Raw genomic sequence first — 23,806 nt, 5'->3', positions numbered from 1 at the left:
GTCCATGAGTCATTGTGACTATTCAAAGTGAACAAGTCATAAGAAAAAAAAAATAATGTAATTATTCTGGATGAGTGATGGCCTCTGACGTGGAAAGAGGTGACTAAATCCCAAATCTAGGCTGACAGCATACATATGAAGTGCTGGCTAGGGAGAGTTAGTTCCGAACTAAGCAGCATTCTAGGTACAGTGAGCAAATGACCACAGCCACAAGCTTATTTTGCATCCAAGTTCAACACAAATGTCTCAATCATTTTAAGGTGGGTTAAATATAAAACAATCTGTTAACTTAAATAAAAAGTCCTTAGATTCTGATTTAAGAAGAAATGTAGGTTAATCTTATAGGCTGGCCCAGATAAATCCTCAGAACGACTCAGTTCACTAAGCAGTAGCAGTTAAACAAAATAAATAATTAAAATGGGCATGCCTAATGAGCTGATGCTCTAGAAATCTAATAAGGGACAATACCAAATATATGGCAATATCATTATGTCAGAACACACATCTCACAATTAGTATCTATCCTGAATTTTATCCTCAGTTTTGCTCACTTCTTCCCCCAAAATACTGAAGATACAGGAGGAGGAGAAATAGACTTAACATTTATTAGAGCTTTAGAAAGTCTCCCTTTCAAACACAGATTTAAATGATTAGGATTGTGACAAAGAGGGGATGATAAAAGCATACAAACCCATGAAAACTAAACCAAGGATAAATCAATGCTTTTATTATTTCTCTTGATATAAGATCGAAAACGAAGGGTGCAGCTTCGGAAAAAAATATAAAATTTAAATCTATTTCCCATTATATTTAGAATAAGAAATATTTGTGATACCATTTTGCAAAAGTTAACTATTAAAATGCAGATGTATTCTCACAGTCTCATTGCAACAGGGATTACATGCAGGTGCAGATATATATGCATATCCAAGCAGAGTCTCATATATCTACTGCAATAAAAAAGTGATATCCTTACACCAGCCAATCATGACTTTTCAAGAAATAGATATAACATAGTGTAACAGTGGGACCAGAAATACTCATTTCAGTAGGCTACAGTAAGGCAATGTAAAGAGAAATAGAATACAGTGAATGAAAATTCTGAAACAGTTCATATATCCAAAGAATGCTTTTTACTGATGAAATTATTTTCAGGAAATCCTGAATATATGGTAGAAAACAATTTTCTATATCCAAATATTAAGTAAATTCCATCATATCTTTGTAGTTAATTTTACACTATCCTGTACTGATTTATTTTGTACTACTTTAAATACTAATGTATCATTGTAATTACAGAACTGTTACTGCAAAAAAGCTTGTATTTTTACACAAAACAGATTTATACTAAAATAGCATGTGATAACGTTTATTAATCACAAGGCAAAACATTATCAGCAATATAAAAAATTACAGCAGTGTTATTAATACAAAGACACAGTTAATATTGCATTGTCCTGGTTTTAATAAAACGTCATGGAAAATTTTATTAATATTTTGTCAAAAGTATTGATTTGCCTTGAAGTGTACATGCATTGGAAAGCTACCCAAAACACAAGGCTTCAGTTTCAATAGATACCAAAGACTCAAGTCCCCACTTTCATAAAGGGGCAGAGATACTAAGGATACTTCTCTAAATCTAAGAAAATCACCTGGTTGAATTTCACATTTCTGAAAAGCTTCAGCTCTTTGTAACCATCTACGGGTGGTCGACATTGCCGGAGGCTTTTTTAACACACATGTGTAAAAAACAAAGAATTGGGAAACAAAAAGGAACCATGGAAATAAACTAAAGCAAGTATTACCTTTTCCCTTTGTGTTATCCCTGTGCCTAAATGTCTGCCCTTCACATAAATAGCTTATTTTGTGTTGCTATCAGTGCCCTTGACATGGTGACACTGGCCAAAAAAAAAAAAACCTATAAAATGTGATTGATTGAAAGTTGTACTGATACAGTTAAAAACTTATTTATAAACCATAAGTACCTTAATCACAGAAAACCAAAAATTGAGTACAGCAACACTGAAACAAAAGCCAGAGCAAGTAATTGTGTCCTGCATCATACCTCAAGGCTTATGGACACCAACCAATAAAAGGAAGACATTTTGAATAGCCAGGTTTTATATTGTCAAAGAATGACTATGATAGGGAAAAAACCAAACCTAACAAGTTAGATACTGTAGCTGAACACTATATTGTCCCTCTCATATAAAGTGATATATTTTCAACTATGTATGATTATGCAAGAAATTGATTCTGCCCATATTCAGGATGAAGGGATAACTCTGCCTAAAATCAGACTAAGTTAGTTAAAGAAAAAACATGCCCAGAACAAAAGCAAATGTCTTTTACCCTGTTACACAACACAGCGAGATGAATAAAATGTCCTGCATCTGGGATAAAACAAGCCCGAGCATCAGCACAGGCTATGGACTGCCTCTGCAGAAAAGGGCCTGGAGGATCTCGGGGACAGTAAAGCGACCGACTCTTGCTTTGAGTTCTAGCCAGTTAAGAAAGTGGGAGAAACGAGATATCTGAAATTTGAGTGGAGGAAGAAGAGATAGATTAGCGAGTAGGATGAGAGACCGTCAGAATGGAAACATTAAAGAGCTATTTCAGTATACCTACTTTAATCACTAAGTTTTGCAGTCCTTAAAAGCCCTTGCACTTAAAAAATCAGCAAGTATGTGAAAATTAGTTCATTATGAGAATGTATTTGGAAAAAAAGAGCTCTTACCGTTGCAGCCAGCCACATGATTTCTACATTCTTTCTTTTTTTGGTCTGGATATTTTGATGGAGATTTTCTAGCAATCCCTTTAAATCATTTTGTTCTTGAAAATGTGGTAGACCTGGGAAAAAAGGATAACAACATTGCTCATTATGATAAGGTCAGTGGTAGGGTTGTGCTGACTAAAGAATGCCTATTTTAAAGAACAGGTCTATTATTTACAGCTTTATTTTGCGATACAGGATGGTAAACATCAGCTAAATATTTAGGGAATAAGCAAACTATTTCTTTTTGAAGTACTGAGTTGTCCTCCCTAGGATCTTCACCATGGAAAATAAAGTGTCTTCACCTTTTATCTTATAAACAGATGGAGAAAACATTCAGGTTTTTGCTGTAGCTCCATTTCATCAACTATAATATTATAGACAGTCAATGGAAATGAGTAGAGAAATAAATGAGCGTATTAAAGTCTGCATTGATGGGATTATTTTTTTATTTTTAAGTCAAAATATTTCGCTTTTGTTTTCAAAATGGAGCATTTCATTTTTGTTTCAAAATGATGATTTATTTCCTAACGTAACATAACAAGAGGGTTAAACAGCATTAAATACCCCTCCAAAAAAATGACAAAGGATATTTCTCAGTCTGGAATTAAATAGGACTTTATTTTGAAATACAAAATAAATTTAGGTTTACTTAAAATCCAAAATTTATCTACTTGCCCTGGGTATGGCATCTGAGCTGAAGTTTTATTAATCATAGATGTCTAGAGGGAATTCAAGAATAGGCCATTTAGTTTGCTCTTCTTTTTTCTGTGTGTGTATATATATATACAGGAGGAGTTTGTTCTAATGTTATCTTTACCGTCATTAGTTTCGAAAATAAGTAGAATAAGCAAATTCTAATCTTTGAAATTATTTGTTTTTATGGCACTTATTACCAAAGAAAAACTCAGAAATAGCTGTAACAAAATTAAACCAAAATGTTAAATTGAAACATATTCAACAAGAAAAAGTAGGATATTCCATACAGTGTGGACCCACTGCCCACTCCTAATTCAAGCCTCGACTCAAAACCTAAGATTTATGTGCAATTCAAAGAGTGAAAAAGAGGCAACCACTAATGCAAGTCAAAATCCATTCTCCTAACCCGATTACAGCTGGAATGATTCCTCTTATCAACAGGCTTTTACCTTTTATCTCTAATAAATTCCGTAGTTTCTCTTACCCATGATTCATAGTGAGAAGTAATTTAAACATACTCAGAAAGAACTATTCTAAAAATGTCTATGTTGCCTTACTCTTACTGTGCTGTCAAAAAGAAAAAAAATGCAGAAAAAGTGCATTTAAATTAGTTTTGTAATAAAGTTAATGAAGGTTGTTTTATCCGTGTATTACAATCCCTGATCATACAATTAGATAATGCAACGCGTATAAAAATATATCACAACCTGCTAAACTATTATACTTACCATGCATCTGTTTCTTTAAAACACATATCATAAAATGAGTACTCTAAAAAAAATGTTTCCAGATTATGAGACTGTATCACTAGGTAAACAGTCTCCTGCTTCAAAGCAGAAAATGCATCCTCAGAGCGATGACTTCGCTACAGCTATAGCAAGATTCTTCCTATTTATAATACTGCTAAATGAGCTGCATCTTAACTGGACATGATCGATTGCTTAAATTCCTTGTGTAATAAAAAGAATTATTAAAGTGTCAAATCATTCTCACAGATTATAAGTGGGAGAAGCCTGGAAGAACAAAATAGACTCATAGACTTTGTGTTGAAAATGCATAAACTGCTACATGCATTATGACCCTATGGAAGAAAATCTTTATTTGCTTGCAGGATTTCTAAATCTTCTTCTTTCACATGAAAATACTTACAACATTTTGCTGTGGGTATTAGGTATCAAACCAGCAACACTATCACTTGCAACATAGGTTTCTCCAATTTTATGCTTTCAGCTGCTTAAATTGTGTTATAAGCCATTCTTTTAAATTAATTACTTACTACCAAACAACAGTCAGACATTTTTGTACCTTTACTATCATTACCTATTCTACAACCAGCAGTACTATTTTGGTGCTTAAACTAGAACTACATTTGATTTATATTCTTGGTAGGAATATTTCTGAGAACACATTGTTATTTATTGTTTTCAGAGTTTCCTATTGGAGAATTAAAGAGTAAGAAACAGGTGAGTGACAAAGTATATTCATCTAGAAGATAGAAAGTCAGTGTTTGGCATATGCAGTTAAGTGCAGCTGAAGACTTTTAATAACTGGGAACAGAGAGGAAGCTGGAACATTAAAGGCAATGGGAACACGGAGATGAGAGAAAATCTAATAGCAAAGGTGGCAACACCTTCAACAGGAGTGGAAAATTGAATTGTTTGAAATGGAATATACAAATGAAGCATCAGGCAAGTGAGGCTGCATAAGGACGGTGGATGCAACGCCTGGCCAACCAGGCTGCGAGTCCTCAAATTCTGCCCAGCTTTATGAGCACTATTTGTAACTAACAGCTTTGGAAACTGTGTCCTGCATTTATTTTGTAGCACACATTTGGCACTACAGGAAACTATCTGGAAAGGTTTGACAAAACCATCAAGGAGCCATCAATACTGAATGGCTCTCACTCGCCTACAACACCAGGGCTGCTGCCAGCTTGGATGGAGGTTTATCTTCCTACGAGCTTGAACACAGAGGTAGGGGAGCAGGGGAGGAATTGAAGTTCTCCCTCAGCTGAGCAACTTGGAGAGCTTCACTTTTCTCTAGGGAACTGGTTTAAAAGGCACATTCCTCCAATCAAAAAGAGTGATTCCATATAATGGCAGGGAGCTACTGGGAAGGGCAATGGAACCAGAAGGTGCTATGTGTTCTCTAAAAATTTGAGCAAAGAACAGACTCAGATATTAGAGGCAGAGGGAAAGCAAAAAGGTAATAATGGCTAGAAAAGACAAGATAAATTAGACAAGCATAGTTCTAAAAAGCCTGCATAGACTGGAAGAAGTCCAAGAAGACTGTATGGCTCACTAATAATCCTGCAGGAAGACAGTAAAAGATTAGTTTTTGTTAATGAAAAGTAGCCAATATTATCTGCATGCAATTTTTTGCTTTTATATAATCAGATCCATTTAGGAGGTAGCAGATCTACCTTAGACCTAACCCCAGATGAGGTTAGTTTTTCAGGATGCTTACTTGGCAGGATTCGCCTGAATTAATTACTAACTCTCATATGAGTTTCTCTGTAGAAATCCTAGAGATATGGCTGGCTGGATGGGCATACTGCCCACTGTTTAGGAGCAGAGTTCTTCTTCTGTCAAAATTATTAACAAATGGAAATCATCCTGATAGAAAAGATAAACATGTACACATATACAGTGACACATAAGATATAAATAACTACAAGTTCATACATGCAATGGATAATTTGCAAAAGTAATCAACACTAGGTGTTCCATAAAAGAACATAAGCTTTGCATGGGATTTTAACCAGCAGTATTCACCGTAGGAGTTATGCACATGTCCTACAGGATGATGATTTTTTAGATTCAAAAGGTTTGCTCCCTACCCTACTGCCCCCCATGTGAAAGAGTCAGAGGCCTAAATCCAATCTACTTAAAATCAAGCTGTAAGATTCAGGAATACAGTGTAGGCATTAAGGCTATTTTAACAGGATTAGATTGATATAAACAGTCTTTTCAGTGTTTGCTTTCAACAGAGTAATAGAATAGTAATGATAGCAAATTTCTATAAAATTGAAACATAAAGTCTATTCTAATGGAACCATGTTATTCATATCATTGACATTATGATGTGGCTCATTGCTTATATTTGCATCTGCAGTTTTCTCAGCGGTTTGCCATACCTTAATACATCTGCAAAAGAAGAATAGGGGGAATGACTGAAACACATAAAGTGCTTCTGCACAAATATAGCAAGTACAGACTGTCCTCTACCTGAAATATTATAAGGTATATTATATCAATAATTCAAAAGAGCTGTTTAGTTCATCATTACTCTATTTCACTATCCCTGTGGTTTCTGCTGGGGTGCTGGGCTCGCAGTTGCTACTGACCTCAGCAAGGCTGCATAAAGGCACAAAATATTTAACTCTATCCAACCGTTTATGGTATAACGCTGCACGCTAATATTGTGCAAATATTACTTTCATGGAATTGTTTAGGTTGGAAAAATCTTTAAGATCATTGAGTCCAATTGTAAACCTAGCACCGCAGATTCTGCCACTAAACTATGTCTGCAAACACCACTTCTACATGTCTTTTCAACACCTCCAGGGAAAGTGACTCAATCAGTTCCCTATGCAGCCTGCTCCAACACTTTGCAACTCTTTCAAGTGAGGTAACATTTCCTAATACCCATCTAAACCTCCTCTGGTGCAGCTTGAGGCCATTTCCTCTCATCTTGTCACTTGTTACTTAGGAGAAGAGACCAACACCCACCTTGACACGGCCTCCTTTCAGGTCTCCCCTCAACCTCCTTTTCTCTAGGCTAAACAATCCCAAGTCCCCCAGCTGCTCCTCATAAGACTTGTGCTTCACACTCTTCACCAGCTTTGTTGCTCTTCTCTGGACACGCTCCAGCACCTCAATGTCTTTCCTGCCCAAACTTGAACACAGTACTTGAAGTGCGCCCTCATCATCACTGAATAGAGGAGGATAATCACTTCCCTGGTCCTGCTGGCCACACCACTTCTGAGACAAGCTAGAACACTGTTGGCCTTCTTGGCCACCTGGGCACACTGCTGGCTCATGCTCAGCCGGCTGTCAATCAAAACCCCCAGGTCCTTTTCTGTGGGGCAGCTTTCCAGCCATTCATCCCCAGGCCTGTGGTGTTGCATGGGGTTGTTGTGACCAAAGTGCGGGACACTTGTTAAACCCCATACAACTGGCCTTGGAGCATCGATCCAGTCTGTCCAGATCCCTCTGCAAAGCCTTCCTGCCCTCCAGCAGATCAACACTCCCACATAACTTGGTGTCATCTGCAAACTTACTGAGCATACACTCAATCCCTCATCCAGATCATTGGTAACAATATTAATAATAATCTATCACTTTTCAAACCTTTTTAAAGATATTTGGATATTGCATTATTTTGTACTCACAATCAGGAGGCATTTTTTCTGTAAACAGCTTGTAATATTCTTTTAGAAGTTGTAAGTTTTCCTGGTTAATATTTTCCTGTAAAGTCGTATCTCCAAACCTATAAAAAAATAGCAAAATAAAATAATGAAAAATAAAAACAAAACCCAAAAAGAAACCCAAGCTAAATTATCCTACAGAGTGATTTCTTTGCAAAAAGAAATAACTTTGATTTTTTTTTTTCTATGTTATAAAAATGTTCTAGATTTTGTCAAACACAGTTGCTAATCTCTCATGGGCTTTGGAACTAATATTTGGGAACTTGGTCATCATTCATGGCCTGCAAAAACTTACAGACAAAATCATGCATTTACAGGCAAACATTCAATACAGCACATACTGTTTCTCCCTTCACAAATCCTGAATAAATGCAAGGGCTCTTTGTGGGAATTTCAAATAGCACCACAGACCAAGAACACCAACTCCAACATCTCTTACTGCTGCTGTTGCTTAGGTATATTAATTTCTACCAGAGTTTTAGATTACTAAGGCCACACAAGATGAAAACGTCGAGTGGAAAGCCTTCTTAACAAATAATTTCTGCTCCAGCCTGAGAATATTTGCTATAAATAGTCAAACTGATTACCTCTCTGGGCCCTTTCTGCCCTGCACTGCTCCTGAGTTGTTAGTTATCTTAGTTTCTTGTATAAGAAAGTAATGAGAGAATCATTTCTTTGCTCTTGAGCAGTGATTTCACCATTAAGCTGCACAGAGTTATGACCTGCAGGCTAGGTGGCTTCAGTTGTCTGCATTTAAGCTTGCTGCAGCACGCAGACCTCAGCAGTCGCTCTACAGCGCTGCAGCTGGCTCAGGAAAGTGTTCCAGGGTTTCTTGCAGCAGTCAAGTCAGCTAGGAACACATCACCTAAATCTTCATTATCCTGCACCTCACAGAAAACCGAGACAACATCAGGATGCCATTACTCTTATCCACAATCAGACTACATACCTTTCTCTCCAAGATCAAAATTTCTACAACAGTCAAGTTTCATATAGGCTAAAAAAAATATAAACCTCCTGGTACCTCTGCTACGAGAGACAGGAATGTAAAGACAGGAATGTCCCTTAGGTAGTTAGGGCCAAGTTTCTGTGACCAGTCTTTGGACTAGCCTTGAAATGAAGGGGAAGACAGAAAAGGAAATGGAGGAGTAAAGAAAAAGAGGAATGGACAAGGAAGTGAGTAACTCAAGTAGAGAAAGGGGGACACAAATCAGAAGATACTGAATGCACTGCTACATCATGCAGAAAGGAATAAAATATTTAAACAGGCCAAAGAGGGAAAATACTTGGCTACATCCTCAGTAGTCACTACTGCACTGCAACAAAAGAATATTTCTTTTAAATCAGATATATTCACAACTGTCCTTTATTAAAAGAAGAAATGTTTGCATCTAACAAGGCAATATTTTCTAGAAATTTTTGACAACTTTATTTCTATTCTCGTCTTCATTATCCCACAAAAAAATATCTTTTTACCATAAAGCGGGTTCAGTGTTTCCAATCTCAAAGACAAACAAGCAGCTTTAGGAGTTAAAAAATACTTTGAATTAAATCTGATGTTTTTACTTGCAAGTTTACGCAGAAGAAGAGTTTCTGCATGGAAAAATCCAGCTTGATTTGTTTGATAGATGGATATTAATATACATCTATACTTACGGATCTACAGATGTTCATTTTTCACTCATGACTTTGTGCACAATGTAAAATCGCCACTGTGAATAATGCTACCATTCTTTCTGCCACTCCACCTGCAAGCCAGACATCTTTTCACAGAGACTTCCTCCAGAAGTCCCCACATATTAAGGCCATTTCTAAATCCTGTCTCATCGTTTTTCAGGACACTTGCAACACATAGTCCTACTGGTCTTCTCCACCCGTGTAAGCTCTCAGGGACTTGCTTCTTAGTTACTACATACTCCTTTTGTCTGATTTTGGAAAAACATGGTATTGTCCTAGTCACATCTATCATGACCTATTTTGTTGGTTTTGTATGCTATTTCTTTGGTCATGTCACTGCTCTCGTAGCATCACCTTTTCCTTCCTTATCACATTAAGAATAAGCTATTTTCACTTTCAAGAATGTTTCTAGTTCTCTAGCCAACTACTCAACTCTTGGCACTAACATGCCAGGTTTTACTCTCTTCTGAGTCCACCTGTCTACCATTTCTATCTTCTACCTGAATTTTTTCACTCACTGCCACTCACAACTCAGAGAGGCCTCCCATAAACATCCACAAAGCTACCTGATGATAGCACCTAGAAGTCCTCCTTAAAAGTCTGCTTTTACTCTCCTGTCTGCAAGGAAGAGGACTTGAAGCTCCTGACTTGTCTATTGACCAGGCTAACTTCTTTATCATTGTCTCCCTCTATTTCCCCACCTCCACTTTTGCTTTTGTTTTTGAATTTACAGTAAGTGCAATCTAAAGATGCATATTATCTACCTCGGGTGCTCTGTTAATAAAACCAGCTAAAAAAAAAATGCTATCTTATTGTTGATGTATACCTTGCACTCCACAAACTTGGTAGTTTAACATGATCAATACCCTTTCACTTGCAGGAGAAAATTAATAGTTTGGTGAAAATTTGACTATTTTTGCACTGGTTAAATACTTTCCAGCAATCTTTTCAGAGGAGTGATATCAACACATCAGAACTTTGACATTAGCTTTCATGTTTCTACAAAAATATTACTAACATATTCCCTATTATTAAATACCACCCCTCAGCCCTGGAAAAGAGTTCTAAAAAGCTAAGAATAATAATCTTTCTAGTTTATGACTTGTCCAGTATTTTGAACTTCACCTTTAAGATAATAAGAATTTTAAATTTTCACACTCGTGGAGGCCAAAAGCACTGTACGTGAACAAAATTCTACATCTGTGAAAGACAAATCCACTTTATATCTGTATCCAAAGGAAACTTGGTGTGGACTTTGTGAAATGAAGTCCTGCATATGATCATATTTCCCCTTGGACTTTTTCATTATTTGGCATTGCTTCAGAGCTTATGCTCCTTTCCTTTAATACTTTTTAAAACACCCACCGAGTCAATGTGAGATGGTTGAAGAGCATATAACAAAAAAAGGTTTATTTATAAACCTGAGAGATATCCCATACTAGCACAGCATACTTGCACAGAAATGAAACACAATTTTTTCTTACCTCTCTGCAAGCGTTTGCTGTTCATTGATTCCAACATTAAAGAGTACTGGATACATGCGAAGTAGCTTTCCTTCTTTAATCTCCTGTGGCAGCAACTCAAACATCTTTGCTGGAAGCTGGACCTCTATAATGTAATGTTCACTAGGAAAAATAAAAAGAATAATAAAGATGGGGATATTTACTTGCTTGCTTGAAATTATAACCTTTTTAAACTATAAAGAATGTGTAGACTTATAAATCAGTTCCCCACTTCTTCCCCTTAATTGTATTGAACCATAAAACGTGACGATTCAGCTTGCTTGTTTTAAGAGCATAACGAAGCTATATGGTTAGAGCTATTCAGTCTTGATACTGATTTCTCTACTGAAGTGAAAATAGAACTAAAAATGAAAGCAGTAAAAAGGTCTTCTGCTATCAAAATATCAATGAGAACACCTCAACTCTTAAAATGCAGCTTGCTGAGTTACATAAACAACTTCCTTTCAGAAGTCACAACTTAATCTTGCACCCACTCTAAACGTAATATGAGCAAAAACCTTTCACAAAAGCCAAAGCAAAATTCCCATTTTCTTCCGTGGCTGGATTTTCTCCCTGGGGATGGAAAGCATCACCAAGGACAAAACTGACTGTGAAGATAATAATTAAAGGTTTGTCATACAAACACAAATCCTGTTCTACGAAAAAGGATATGATGTATAGCAGTTCTGGTTTTATGTTTGTGTTTGGTCTGACATTATGAAAAACATGTTACTTGTCTTCCAGTCCAAATTCTGATCATGCAGAACCCTCAAGTTGAATTCCACCTGTCATTGAGGTCTGAAGCCTAATAAAATAAAAGAACGGATAAAAGCAAATCCATTTGTCTCCAGGATTTGGCATGTTCATCATTGAAAGAGGGCTAACTGATAATAAAGACTGAAATTTTCTCTCCTGCAGAGCACATTTTGTGTACCACCAAGAAGGAAGAGCATTACAGCAACAGGAAAGAAGGAGGATCTGTATCCTACCTACAGATAACAGGTGTAGGAAATCACACAACTGCTACAGGTATTCTTAAGATGGAAAACCATTTGCACCTATTAAAATGAAGTCTCTCCAACCATTATTTTAATCAATCATGTGCTTGCTAAAGAATTAAAATAAAATCTGGATTATCCTTGTCTAGAATTTTCAAGAGAAGAGGCAGAAAACCTTGAAGAAAACGGGTAGTTTCTGTAGTAGCTCTTGGCAAGCTGGAGGGGTAAGTGGCACTATTTCAGAACAGGCATTTGGATAAACAGCCTCAGCTGAGAAGAGCTAGGAGTTGTGTTTGAACCTCTATCCTGCCCATGCACCTGAGAACAACCCAAAATGTACCCAGTACAGACTTGTGACTGAAATGTAATAACGTTCACGTAGGGCAAGAGCTTATGCTTTGATACAGGCTAGAACGAGTATGTAAGCTTTGAGAAAATGCTGATGGTCCCTCCTGAGGAGGATTACCAGTTTCTCAGAGGGAAAAAAAGAAAAAAGTAAGGAAAAAAGGGGAAAAAAGTAGTGGTTCTACTCCCCAGATAAATCTATTTGGTTTGTGTTTTGTTTAAATCGTTTACCCACGTGAAGGAAATCGTGAGTTAGTAAATATGACAGTAAAGAACTCTGTATACGTGATGTTTGCACGACAGCATGCACCCTCAGCCCACATGCAAGCACTCCTACCTTCCGTTAAGTGCTATCAGAACAACATTCTGTGATGGAGTACTTTCATGAGGTTGAGAAGAAATGTTGGCTTAGTCTAATTCAAAGAGCATACACTACTGAATCAAAACGCCACCAAATCACTGCATTGCTATATTTCACACCCCCAAAAGCACTAGAAATCTTTCAGTGTGTGGAAGAACATTGTGAAATGCTGACCTTTAGGCACGATCAAGTAATATCAGTACCATTTGAGAGCTTCCCCTTGCCCATTTTGTTTTTCCTTTTTCAAAATATATTTTTGAAGTCTCAGAGATAATCCCTGGTAACTTTTAAAAATCAGTAATCAGTTGTTGCACAATGAAAACCACCCACTTCTGATCCTGTAAGGAAAAGGCTATCATGCTGTGGCAGAGACTGTGTAGAAAGTCCTTGAATGGTACTGAAGTGGGGAGGGGGGAGGAGAAGAGAGAAAAATAATTGAAAGTACCCAAAATCTGGAGGACATTAATTTACCAAAAGTTTGAGGTCCTATGCTTCTATTTCAATGAGAAACAGTAGCACAGCAGTAAATTTTATTGCCATGCGGTTTCTCTCTTTCATGGCTGGACACGGTGTAGAGACACCAGGTCATTTTGGCATGATATGTATGAAGCTGCTACTACAATTTTCAATGAGAAGGAAAAAAGAGTACACAGTTTTTAACATTTAATGATATCTCAAGAAAACACGGTGAAGAACTCCAGTCTGTTTAAGAGAGTAAATGATAAACCATCACCACTTAAAACAATTGTATAAATGTAGGTATTAAATATTTAAATGCATATGATTTCACTAAAACAAGACTGCTTAAGAATATCCTTTTCTTTGACTTTGTTTACCTTATTCTCTAATATCTGTTATCATCACATATGAAGATACACAAACAGTCCAGTTAGAAAGCTTCAAAAAATTACCCCCACCTAGCCGTGGGCCAAGGACTCTGCAGCTATTTGCACTTGGCTGAAAATGCACACTCTTAATTCATTGCATTAAATGCAAAGCAAGTCATTTACATGCGCCTTTGCTTTGTTTTGTAACAGGAAAAAAAATGCAGGCATAGTCAGTCACCGCCTCTCAGCTAAGAGGTGCTTTACCCATGTCTTCTTTCAGCTAAGTGACAATATTTTAGAACACTCCAATGTGGCTGCCTGTGCTAGTCCGATTGTGGGCTTCGTTGAAAACATGGTATCAAACCCTACAATGCCTTAACGTTCACATGCACGGTCAAATAAATTCTAGCAAAGAATTTTAGGAAAGTACGTGTTAACTACTTTTGCCCATAGTAAAAGAACCTGAGTGCCTACACAGAACATCACGTTGCCTGGATGGTTGGGGTCAGTCACCCACATCAGCAGGTTAGCGTGCTGCTAGTCAATGCCACTCTCTTTGGATTGATTTGTTGGTGTACATAGAATCTCAGTGTTAAGCACTTCCCTAGAAAAACAATTACAAGTGAATACACTGGCTCTGCAAGATAAGAATTTGTAGCTTAATTTTCTGTCTTGCATTTGTATAGCCTCTTACTCTCATTTTACTGAGCCACACCATATAACAACCAAAATCATCTAAAAATTGTGGGAGATTCAAATATTAAACAGAAAATAAAAAGGTTTTCCACTTTCTTCTCTTTTCATGGTTGACTTCCAACACTGCCTGTTAGCAGCTGTCTCATCACAGCTGTAACAGGAATGGGGCTTCTCCACATAAGTTTTAAAGACATGTTTTTCTTTATCTGATACGGATTCCATCCAGCAAATACCTGCCAGTATGTACAGTACCAAATTCACAGGCAGTAACTCTTCTTCCTAAAGACTGACTACTCAAACAATCCAGAATGCTTTTGAGTCTCCTTCAGTCCTAGGACCTCCTACTGTGACAGTTCAGTGTGCCACAGCAATAGCAGCAAGCCAGTAAAGGTACCTGCTGGATTTTTCAAGATTTTTGACTGCTGTGATTTACAAAGGATGCATTTCTTTTGTTTTATCTACACATCATAATCATTCTTAATTATTCACAATGTGTTGCCTCTCATACTCTGGCCTCCCTGCTACTTACTTCAATCCTTTCTCAGAAGGCCTATGGGATGAAAGTGAATAATGCAGAATAATTAAGTAAATCAGTGGTGAAAGCCCCCTTCAGAAGAAACATATCTTTTCTAAAAGTTCTGCTTTTAGCTGAATTTAATTTACAGTCATCTTAAGAATAATGACACTATTAAGGAAGTAATTTCTGCAAAAGTAAAAACATTTGGAGCTTCAGACTAGAATAATAATGAAGATGAAAAACCCATTACTGCTGTGTAACAATCTTGTTAACCCTGTTATAACCACAATTAATGAAGTATTTCAGTTTATGTCCCAACAGCCAGCTTATCCAAGATGCATAACCTACTGGTGGCCTTATGCAAGGATTTCTGAGGTTTTCTTCAGCAACTAAGACAGGCTTCGTTTTTCAAAAGTGACCGCTAAGTTTTGGCACGTGAGTTTTTTAGTTTCCATCAAGGCCTAACTCTTAGAAACGCAATTTCCTTTGTCATACCGAAATACAAGTTCTGGACATCTCAAAACCAATGTTTCTTCAGTTAGAGGCCACTTTTGTAAATACTGATCTTGTCACCTCTCTTTGATTCAGTATCTATATGAGAAAAATGCAACAGAAACTCTGCACAACCCAGATACTGTTTTGATAAATTTGTATTAATAATTGAGGCTTCTAGCTTTTCATCAGGAAAATAATCCAGAGCCCATATTACTACTACCTTTGCAAATCCCTAGTACCTCATTACATCTCCATTCACCTTACGAAAAGTAAGCCTACTGCACTTTCTTTGTAATAGAATTCAGCAACAAGAAAACCATTACCTGGATTTTCCTGTGCTATAGATTAAAACTACATGCCATGGGCTTGAGAAAAAAAAAAATTCTTACCGCCTTCCAGTTATAATAGGCAAAAAATCTTCTGATTTGGCTTCAATGACTTTAAACATTACTTTCTGCAAATCTGAAATTCCCACAGCCATGTCTTCTAGCATTCCTGCTTCTTCACCTATATTGAATGATTACAGAGGTTATTAACAGAGTAGACAGATCAGTCACTGAATAGGTTATAGTAAAGCAATATGGAGATTATATCTTCCAGCCTATGGGTCTAGAAATCACAGTCTAAATCCACATTAAAGTAACCTACATAAAAGCAGACTGATTTTTAGAACTGCTGACAATTCTCTGTGGCCTAAATGACAAATGAATATTAAACACCTCTGAAAATCAGCCCCCTCTATATGTGCGTAGAACAACCCCAGAAAAGCCATTTTTGTCTATTCTGAAAGCGTTTTTAAAGACTGCCCTGCTGATGGAGGACAAAGGTTTTGAGAATAACAACAAGTGTCACGTTAAAGGGAGCCTGACAGCAATCTCCAAGTTAGGATCTGCAATTGCCCGTGCACTAACGAGTTGCAAAAATGCTAAATTCCTCTGCTTTGGTCAAAATCTCTAATTTGGGGAAGCATTCCAACATGTCTAGTTCAAAGCATTTTGAAATGTATGGCAGTTTCTCCCTCCAAATATCCTTTTTAAACCCATCAATGATGGCATCTCTAGCAAAGCTACGAATTAAACAGTTTTCAAGCTATCTTCACATCACCAATACTGGCATGGTCAGGGCAGAAGCTGATAGAGTCAGTAATTACACCTGCTGTTGGGGTTAGCGTCATAATTCTGCTATTTTGGTTTACGCCAAACGCCTATAACAAATAGAGACAGTTTTTAACCCAAAAGTTCCACTGAGGAAGGAGTCTCCTGTATTTAAGACAACGTAGTTCAGCACTCTGCGTGGAATAATTAGCAACTAATACTCTCAGAGAAAATGATAATAAGATAAATGAATAATTTTTGATGCAGAATTGACAACACAGTATCACTGACTTGAACTGTGCTATTATATGGAAGCCTACTGTCTCCTAAGACTAGTATTTGTTGATTCAATAAGCCAAATTACTAGGAGCAGAACAGAGGTTAAAATAAAAACCTCTTAGGTAAATTTCTGGTCTGGATGTGTAAGGAACTTTGTCCAAGAACAATACTTACTATATGTACTAAGGAGTCCTTCATATTGCACAAGCAATCCAACAGTATGAAGCTGTTGTAAAAATCCTTGATCATGTAAACCTGTGTGCAATTTGATTATAAACCCACAGACCAATCCAGCAAGCTACGAAGACAATGAAAAAAATGTGAAATTAACATATGTACCTTTATAACATAGTTAAAACAAGGCTAACTATCTTTATACACAACGGAAATAATATTTAGATATTTGAGAAAACAGTATAGATACTTCTGCTTAGTGACTACATACATAATTTCATATTAATATATTATTCAGGGTTTTCTGAAAGCAGTGAAATATTCCCTTTTTAAAATTATATAAGCTTCATTTGTTTTGGGGGGTTATGCATTATTTTTACTGACATAAACAAGACCAGAAACTCTGTTGGCAGGCTATAAACACCTAAGGCTGTGAAAAATGAGGGATTTGAAAGCTGTTAGTCACTACATGCAATTGATTCTCCTTAATTACGTTAGGAAAAATATGTAAGTTAAGGCAGAAATTAGACATATCATTTAGAGAAAAATCTACCTGGAAAACATCTACAGGAAAAGATCAAACCAACTCCAGTTTTATACCAAGAGAAGACAAGTCTGAGAAGAGACATGCTATTAGTCTTCAAGCACATAAAATACTGCTACAAACTGAAAACAAATAATGTGTTCTTCATTGCCAAGGTGACTAGGAGAAAAATAATTCCTAGCTTGAATAGCAGCAAGAAATATTCAAGGCCAGACTTGAGAACTCCAGCTATGGTTAAGGATACTGGCATATAATCTAGGAAGATTAAAACTAGTTTTACGGCTCCTTCTTTGTGAAGGGCGGGAGATTAAGTAGCCTTTCACAGTACATTGCCAACATACTTCTCTAAGTGACACAGTTACTATTAATTTCCATTTACTATTAATTTCTCTACCATATTATAAAATATTTAAGTGGATGCAATGGAAAATATATTAAAAAGTTGTGTTAAACTGTAAAAAGAAAAAAGCAACAAAAAAGAAAAACACAAACACTGGCATGAATAGTATGCTTAATTATAGCAACAGGAGGAGATAAGTGACACAAGACAACCTACTGCTTGACTAAAGACGATATCTCTTCTTAGGGTCAGCATTAAACATTGTGGCAAACCACAGGCAAGTTCCTGGAGCAGAACAAACGCCATTGATTGCTTCGCCCTCGTCACTACCTCGCCCATGCAGTCCTTCAGCGTAATCACCAGGGGATAAAGCTGTTCATACCAGTCACCTAGAACAAGACAGATCATCTGTTCCAAATCAGAAAACGTGCCATGAAAATCCTTTTCAGAATGGAAGGAGGTCTGCTGGGGCTGTGTAGATTGTTCTATACTTTGAAATGACCCTGCAGCTTTATCTCAACCATTACGGTACAGCAAACTTCATCAGAGAATACGCTTAGAGGTAGGACCCCAGCTTATCACCGAGACTAGGGATAAATCCTTGGCCTGAATGCAATTATATGCTGAAATGATAACTTTTTAACAGACCTAACTTCTATGTAAAACTTACATGAAAGCATAGTAAACAGAGCATATAGGGATACACGTGAAAACTTATTTAGCACAAGATGAAAATAGCAGAGATGAACTCCTGTTCTTTCTAGCACTGACAAAAAACAAATGAAGTACCGTTAAAACAAAAAAAAGGAGGAAGAGGTTATATTTAAGAAAAAATGGGTGCTGGAAGGCAAACCAGAAGAACAAATAGGTACCTGGAAGGATATTATCTGTTTAATGTATTGGCTGGAAAAATATTAATCTTCAGGTCACATTCCTTTTTCTTTTTAGCTTCTCTCTATATTGTTCTCATAAATATTTAGAGATACTGAACTCATTTTTTTTTAGCTACTTCGAGCAGAGAGGTTTAGAACTATTTTGTAGAAAGTTTTGCTCATTTTAAAAATATATGCTTGGGCCATCAGAAAAAAACAAGCCAGTGACATACTTGAAAAATGGGATTCCTTAATACATTACAAATTAAATGAAGCGATAACTAGGAATGGAGGAAAATCAGAACAGCTTACTCAAACTTGTCTAGTTGCCCAAGCTGCTTCTGAATTTTTCAGGATTTAATGGAATCATGGACCAGTTAGGGTTGGAAGGGATCTTAAAGATCATCTAGTTCCAACCCCCAGACCTGCCTTGTAGTTGCATGTGACTTTGCATTAGTGTCTAAGTTAAGCAAATAACAATAATAAAAAAAATAATCACTCTCCTTCAGAGTCTACATCTCAGTTTCATTGTTATAGTTTAAAATGAAAGAGAAAACACTCTAGAAGAATCTGTATAAAAATAGGGAGTGCAACTGACTTCATACAGTCCATCACTGACTCATATTTTCTGTAGATTAGTGTAATTAAGAATCAATGATAATTAAAATCTGTTCCATTAAAACTGTAATTAGGTGGAAGATAACAGCACATTGTTTCAGGTAACATTCTGAGTCAGGCCAATGAAATACTCATTAGTTCTGAAGAAGTTCTTTAGACAGGAAGACATAGCTGCCTGTTGCAAAGTCAATTTGGCATTGCTCCAGAAAAATATGTAAATGAATAAAACTGTAGCCAAGAAGACTGAAGATTTTGAAAGCCGGGAGAAACTGCAAAAAAATAAGGTGTGGGAAAGAGGAACAAGGACAGAGCAGTCACAGAGAACAACTTGGGTTCCTTTGCAAATAATGTCTTTGTGGTCAGACAACATGCCTTTAACACAGTCATACATATTTAAATTAGAGTCATCAGACTGGAGAACCTTCCCCTGGAAAACAGCAGTTATGAAGTTAAGAGTCATCATGAACAAAACAGAATATAAGCCATCCCCAGTTTCATGCTCGAGCCAAAAAAGGTGATTTTATACATGCCATTGCCTAAGAGCGTATTGATGCACCTCATGCCAAGGTCTGGCGTACACATTTTAGAGACTGCTGAAGAAAACAGAGAGCTTGTAGAGGAGAGCTATCAAGATTTAGAGCTTAAGCTCTAGATCTATGATAAATCTATCAACCTATGAAACAGGCTGACCAGCGACTTCATTTCCCCTCTTCATGAGGAGAAAACAAGTAGTAATGGCGATGTTTATACTATGGAATAAACAAAGAACTACCAAAGGCCAGAGGCTACTGTGAGACACAGTGGAATTTAGAAATAAAGTAGAAATCCAGATGTGACGTACTGGAAGTCAGACTAGACAGACCAGACAACCTAAGCTCGCCTTTCAAGTCTTAAATTACTATAATTTATTAGATTAATCAATTAAAAAATGCCAAGGAAAGCAATGGTAGCAGAATAAGATCAAAAGACACAGTGCATACTGACCCATTGAACAGGGCTGTATGTGATAAGAATAGAGTTCATCGTCTGCTTCTGATTTAAGCAAATAATAAAAAAAGATCATATATGGCCACCTTAAAGTAGACCTGACGGTACATCTAACAGACTTCTGTTCCACTTTTATGGGAAAGCAGAGCTGGATACAGACACAGACAAGCATCTTGGAAGTACACTGACAGACAGGGAAGGAGAGAAAAAGCTGAATTTCTAGAACTAGCTACAGTTTATGATTCTACTATTACAATTTCAGCTTACACGGATAGCACTAAAGAGCTTTACAGATGCTCTTTTCATAGAAGAGGGTCATATATTGGCCACAAGCCATATAACACTTAGATCTGTTTCGACTGAGCTGCCACTTAACCAGTCAATCTGTACTGTGTATTTCTGCTTCTTTAGGAACATAAATTTGTACTTGTCCTTACTGAACTGCATCCTAATATTTCAGTGCTCCGTTTCATCAAGATCCATTCTAATCCTGCTCCCATGGTGGTTAAAGCCTGTTCCAGCTTTAAGCATCTGCAAATTTTATAAGCATCATCCATATTTCATAAGCCAAGTCAGTAATGAAAATATTCAATAATACTGGACCCAGAACAAACTTTAAGTGAATTCTCCTTCCTGAAGCCTTCCAGGTTGGCAGTAAACAACTGATAACTACCCTCTATTATGATTTTCCAAATTATTTTGCACATAACTTTTAGTAGCTTCAAAATCACTTTCTCACAAGAATTTTGTTTGGGAGACTACATGTTTGGAATACTAACTTACTAAATTTAAGTAAATTCTGTCAGTAATGGTTGCATTAAGAAGGAATTCAAAGATTTGAAATTATAAAGGCTCTTTTTTCATTAAAGGACATTCATGCTGAATATATTTAAAATAAAAATCCTACTGAGTATTTAATGTCCCTAAGAATACAGAGCTTTACTTACATATGCATTTTGCTTTGTAGAAAACAATAAAAATCGTAAGTTTGTAGGAAACATTACCCTAATGTCTGAGGAAACATAATTTATTTTATTATAGGATATAAATAGAATTGTACTTGCCAAAAGGAAAGCTAAAACCATACCCTTGTGTCATTAAATTATCGTTAACAATCATCTACTCCTTGTTCACACCGAAAACTCCTGTTCACAATTAGTATGGATGTCCAGTCCCCAGAAGGTGGAGCTAGTTAGCAAATCTGAGAGGGGGATTGCATTGTTTCTTGAAAACAGAGTATTTGTGAATGGCTAGCATATTCTCATGTTTATCATTTTATTTTAAAGCAAGTTTAATGTGTTAAGATCAAAACAAGAGGTATCAAAGACTGAGGTCTCGGAAAACACAGTTCTAGAAAAAACATCTACACAGCTGCTCAATCTTTGGTCTGTTAAAATCTCCGTATGTCACTTGTTATGCAGGATACCCCGTTGCAAAAAGTCCAACAAGAATATAAATCAGGGTCATTCATTAGCAATGCACAAAGCTCCACATATCTATCAGAAGCACTTACTAATAGCAAATACTGCAGCTTTTATGTTGCTCCTTGAAACTGGGAAGGATTGTGAAACTTAAGTTTATGAAAAAAAAAAAAGCATTGTATTTTGAAGCTTACAAGTAAATTCAATAGAATTTGGAAAATAAAATTGTCTTGTACATAATGGATAAATATGGAATATTAATGTAAAGGGATCCTTAAAATCCTGGTCTAAATTCAGGTTTAGATTATTCTGATCTCCCTTGCCATAACACTGTTGATATGTGAGGATACTACTTGGTTACAAGCTACTGCTTCCACATCTAAGAGAGTTTGGAGAGAGGTGCAAGATGCCCTGCAACTCCTCCTTCGTGAGAAAATTGGCAGTCTGCTTAGAATCAGTTATTGCTGTAAAGGAGATGCAGGGGGCCAACCACCGGTCAGGAACACTGCTCCTATTAGGGAAGGGAATAGTACAAATTACTGCTTTTGTGTTTAACACGTTCAAGGCCTTACACACATGTTGACAATTCAGGTATCAAATTTAAGTTAAAATTTAAAGATTTGCATCTTCAACACAGTGTAAAATCCTTTGGAAAAGACTGAAGAATTAACTGAATGAGTAAGCATCTCCAAAGAAAGACAACAGGAGTAAGAACACAAGCAACAAGGAGATGACAGAGGATTGTTGAAATGACAAGGGCAGCCTGACCTGTTTGAAACATTTAGCATCCAAAGAAAAGAATCAAAGCCTACTGACAAAGCAAGGAAACTCAGTTCAAAAACTGTGCTAGTCAGCCGTTGGAAAGGAAACTAAAACTAGGCATAAAACCCAAACACATCAAAATGTAAAATGGAAGGATGGAGTTAAAAGAAGTAGTATCACCACTAAGCAGTTGGTGTACATTAAGAGTGAAATAAAAGAGTATGTGTAAAGCACTTACTAAATACTCCACTTCCCTTGCTAACAGAGTTGTGGAAGTTCAGTTTATGATGAGGATTGCCCTTTGGTTGCTGGAAAACACACTTCAGTCCCACGTTCCCCTAATCAAGATGTCTCCACAGGCAAATGACCTGGTTAGCACCCAACCAGTAATTTCAGCATGCTAGTATTCAAGTTGCAGTATGTCAAACTGTATGTTAATTTTGATAAAGTTTGGCAGAAAAGCAAGCTCCTGCTCTTTTCAAAGTCAAGCCCATTGAAGTGCTTATTAAAATGTTCTGGTAATCAAACAGGAAAAGCCCTAAGGCTTTGGAATAATACTGCTATCTCCTTTTGCCCTGGCAATAGAGGAAAACAAGCCAATTCTGTCACTGCTGTCTGTAGCACCTAATAATCAGTGGAAGTTTTAATGGCTTCAGGTTACCTCAACATTTAAATGATATAAAGTTAAAAACCAAACATGGAATTAAAGGTAGAAGAAAGCACAACGTTGTACTTTTAAAGGAACAGAAGGCCCCACAAACATATGGTAGTGAATGTGACAGTTACCCATGGCTTTTCACTGTAGCTTATTCTCTTGCTACTCAAACATACAAATAATCCATTATAGGATTGAGACAATAGAGATCAAACAATGTAAATTAGTTGTCTTGATATCACAAATGGAACACTAGAAAACTCTATCTTAAACGAAAAAGGCAAGCAAAACAAACCGATCAACACAAAACAGCAGTGAGGCCCTTGAAAACAGCTAGTGCAAACAGCATGAAATAATTAACACACGAAGTCTGAATTTACTCAGCTAGAATAGGCGCGCTCCTCTGATTTTTTATTTTTTTTTTAAAGAGAGGTTTTTAAAACTGACTTAGTAGAGTTCATGTATTCAACTTTGCCTTGTCAGCTTCCTGCTTCTTCATCTTGCCACTCAGCTCTTGGAGCTCAGTACAACTCTAGTATAATATTCCGACGTCTTGCTTAAAACAAATAGTTTGTTGATCAGTTAAGAGTCTTCTTCTTCCTTACACATATTCAAGCTTCCATCAACAGCTGAACTACTTAAAGAAAGTACTGCTGAAGGAGTTATCTTACATGCTGGGCTACATAGAGCAGTTAAGGGCCTTATCAAGAAGGCAATCATGATACAAAAGGAAGAGGAAAA

General features: G+C 36.7%; 1 protein-coding gene across 8 annotated transcripts in view; it reads right to left on the bottom strand.

The window, feature by feature from the left end:
* The window catches only part of INPP4B (inositol polyphosphate-4-phosphatase type II B), a 328,507-nt gene that overhangs the window by 34,788 nt on the left and 269,913 nt on the right, over positions 1-23,806 (bottom strand). For all 8 annotated transcript variants that reach the window (XM_054065533.1, XM_054065540.1, XM_054065532.1 and 5 more), the window contains 6 exons: positions 17,967-18,139; positions 16,867-16,990; positions 15,709-15,826; positions 11,063-11,203; positions 7,866-7,963; positions 2,738-2,850 (listed from right to left, as the gene is read on the bottom strand). In XM_054065533.1, the coding sequence (XP_053921508.1) occupies positions 2,738-2,850; positions 7,866-7,963; positions 11,063-11,203; positions 15,709-15,826; positions 16,867-16,990; positions 17,967-18,139 (767 nt within the window). The remainder of the gene's footprint in view (positions 1-2,737; positions 2,851-7,865; positions 7,964-11,062; positions 11,204-15,708; positions 15,827-16,866; positions 16,991-17,966; positions 18,140-23,806) is intronic.

The sequence above is a fragment of the Cuculus canorus genome, chromosome 4 (assembly GCF_017976375.1).
Source record: "Cuculus canorus isolate bCucCan1 chromosome 4, bCucCan1.pri, whole genome shotgun sequence".
NCBI lineage: Eukaryota > Metazoa > Chordata > Aves > Cuculiformes > Cuculidae > Cuculus > Cuculus canorus.
Note: the sequence above shows the minus strand (reverse complement) of the source record. Positions and strands in the feature narration are given on the sequence as shown.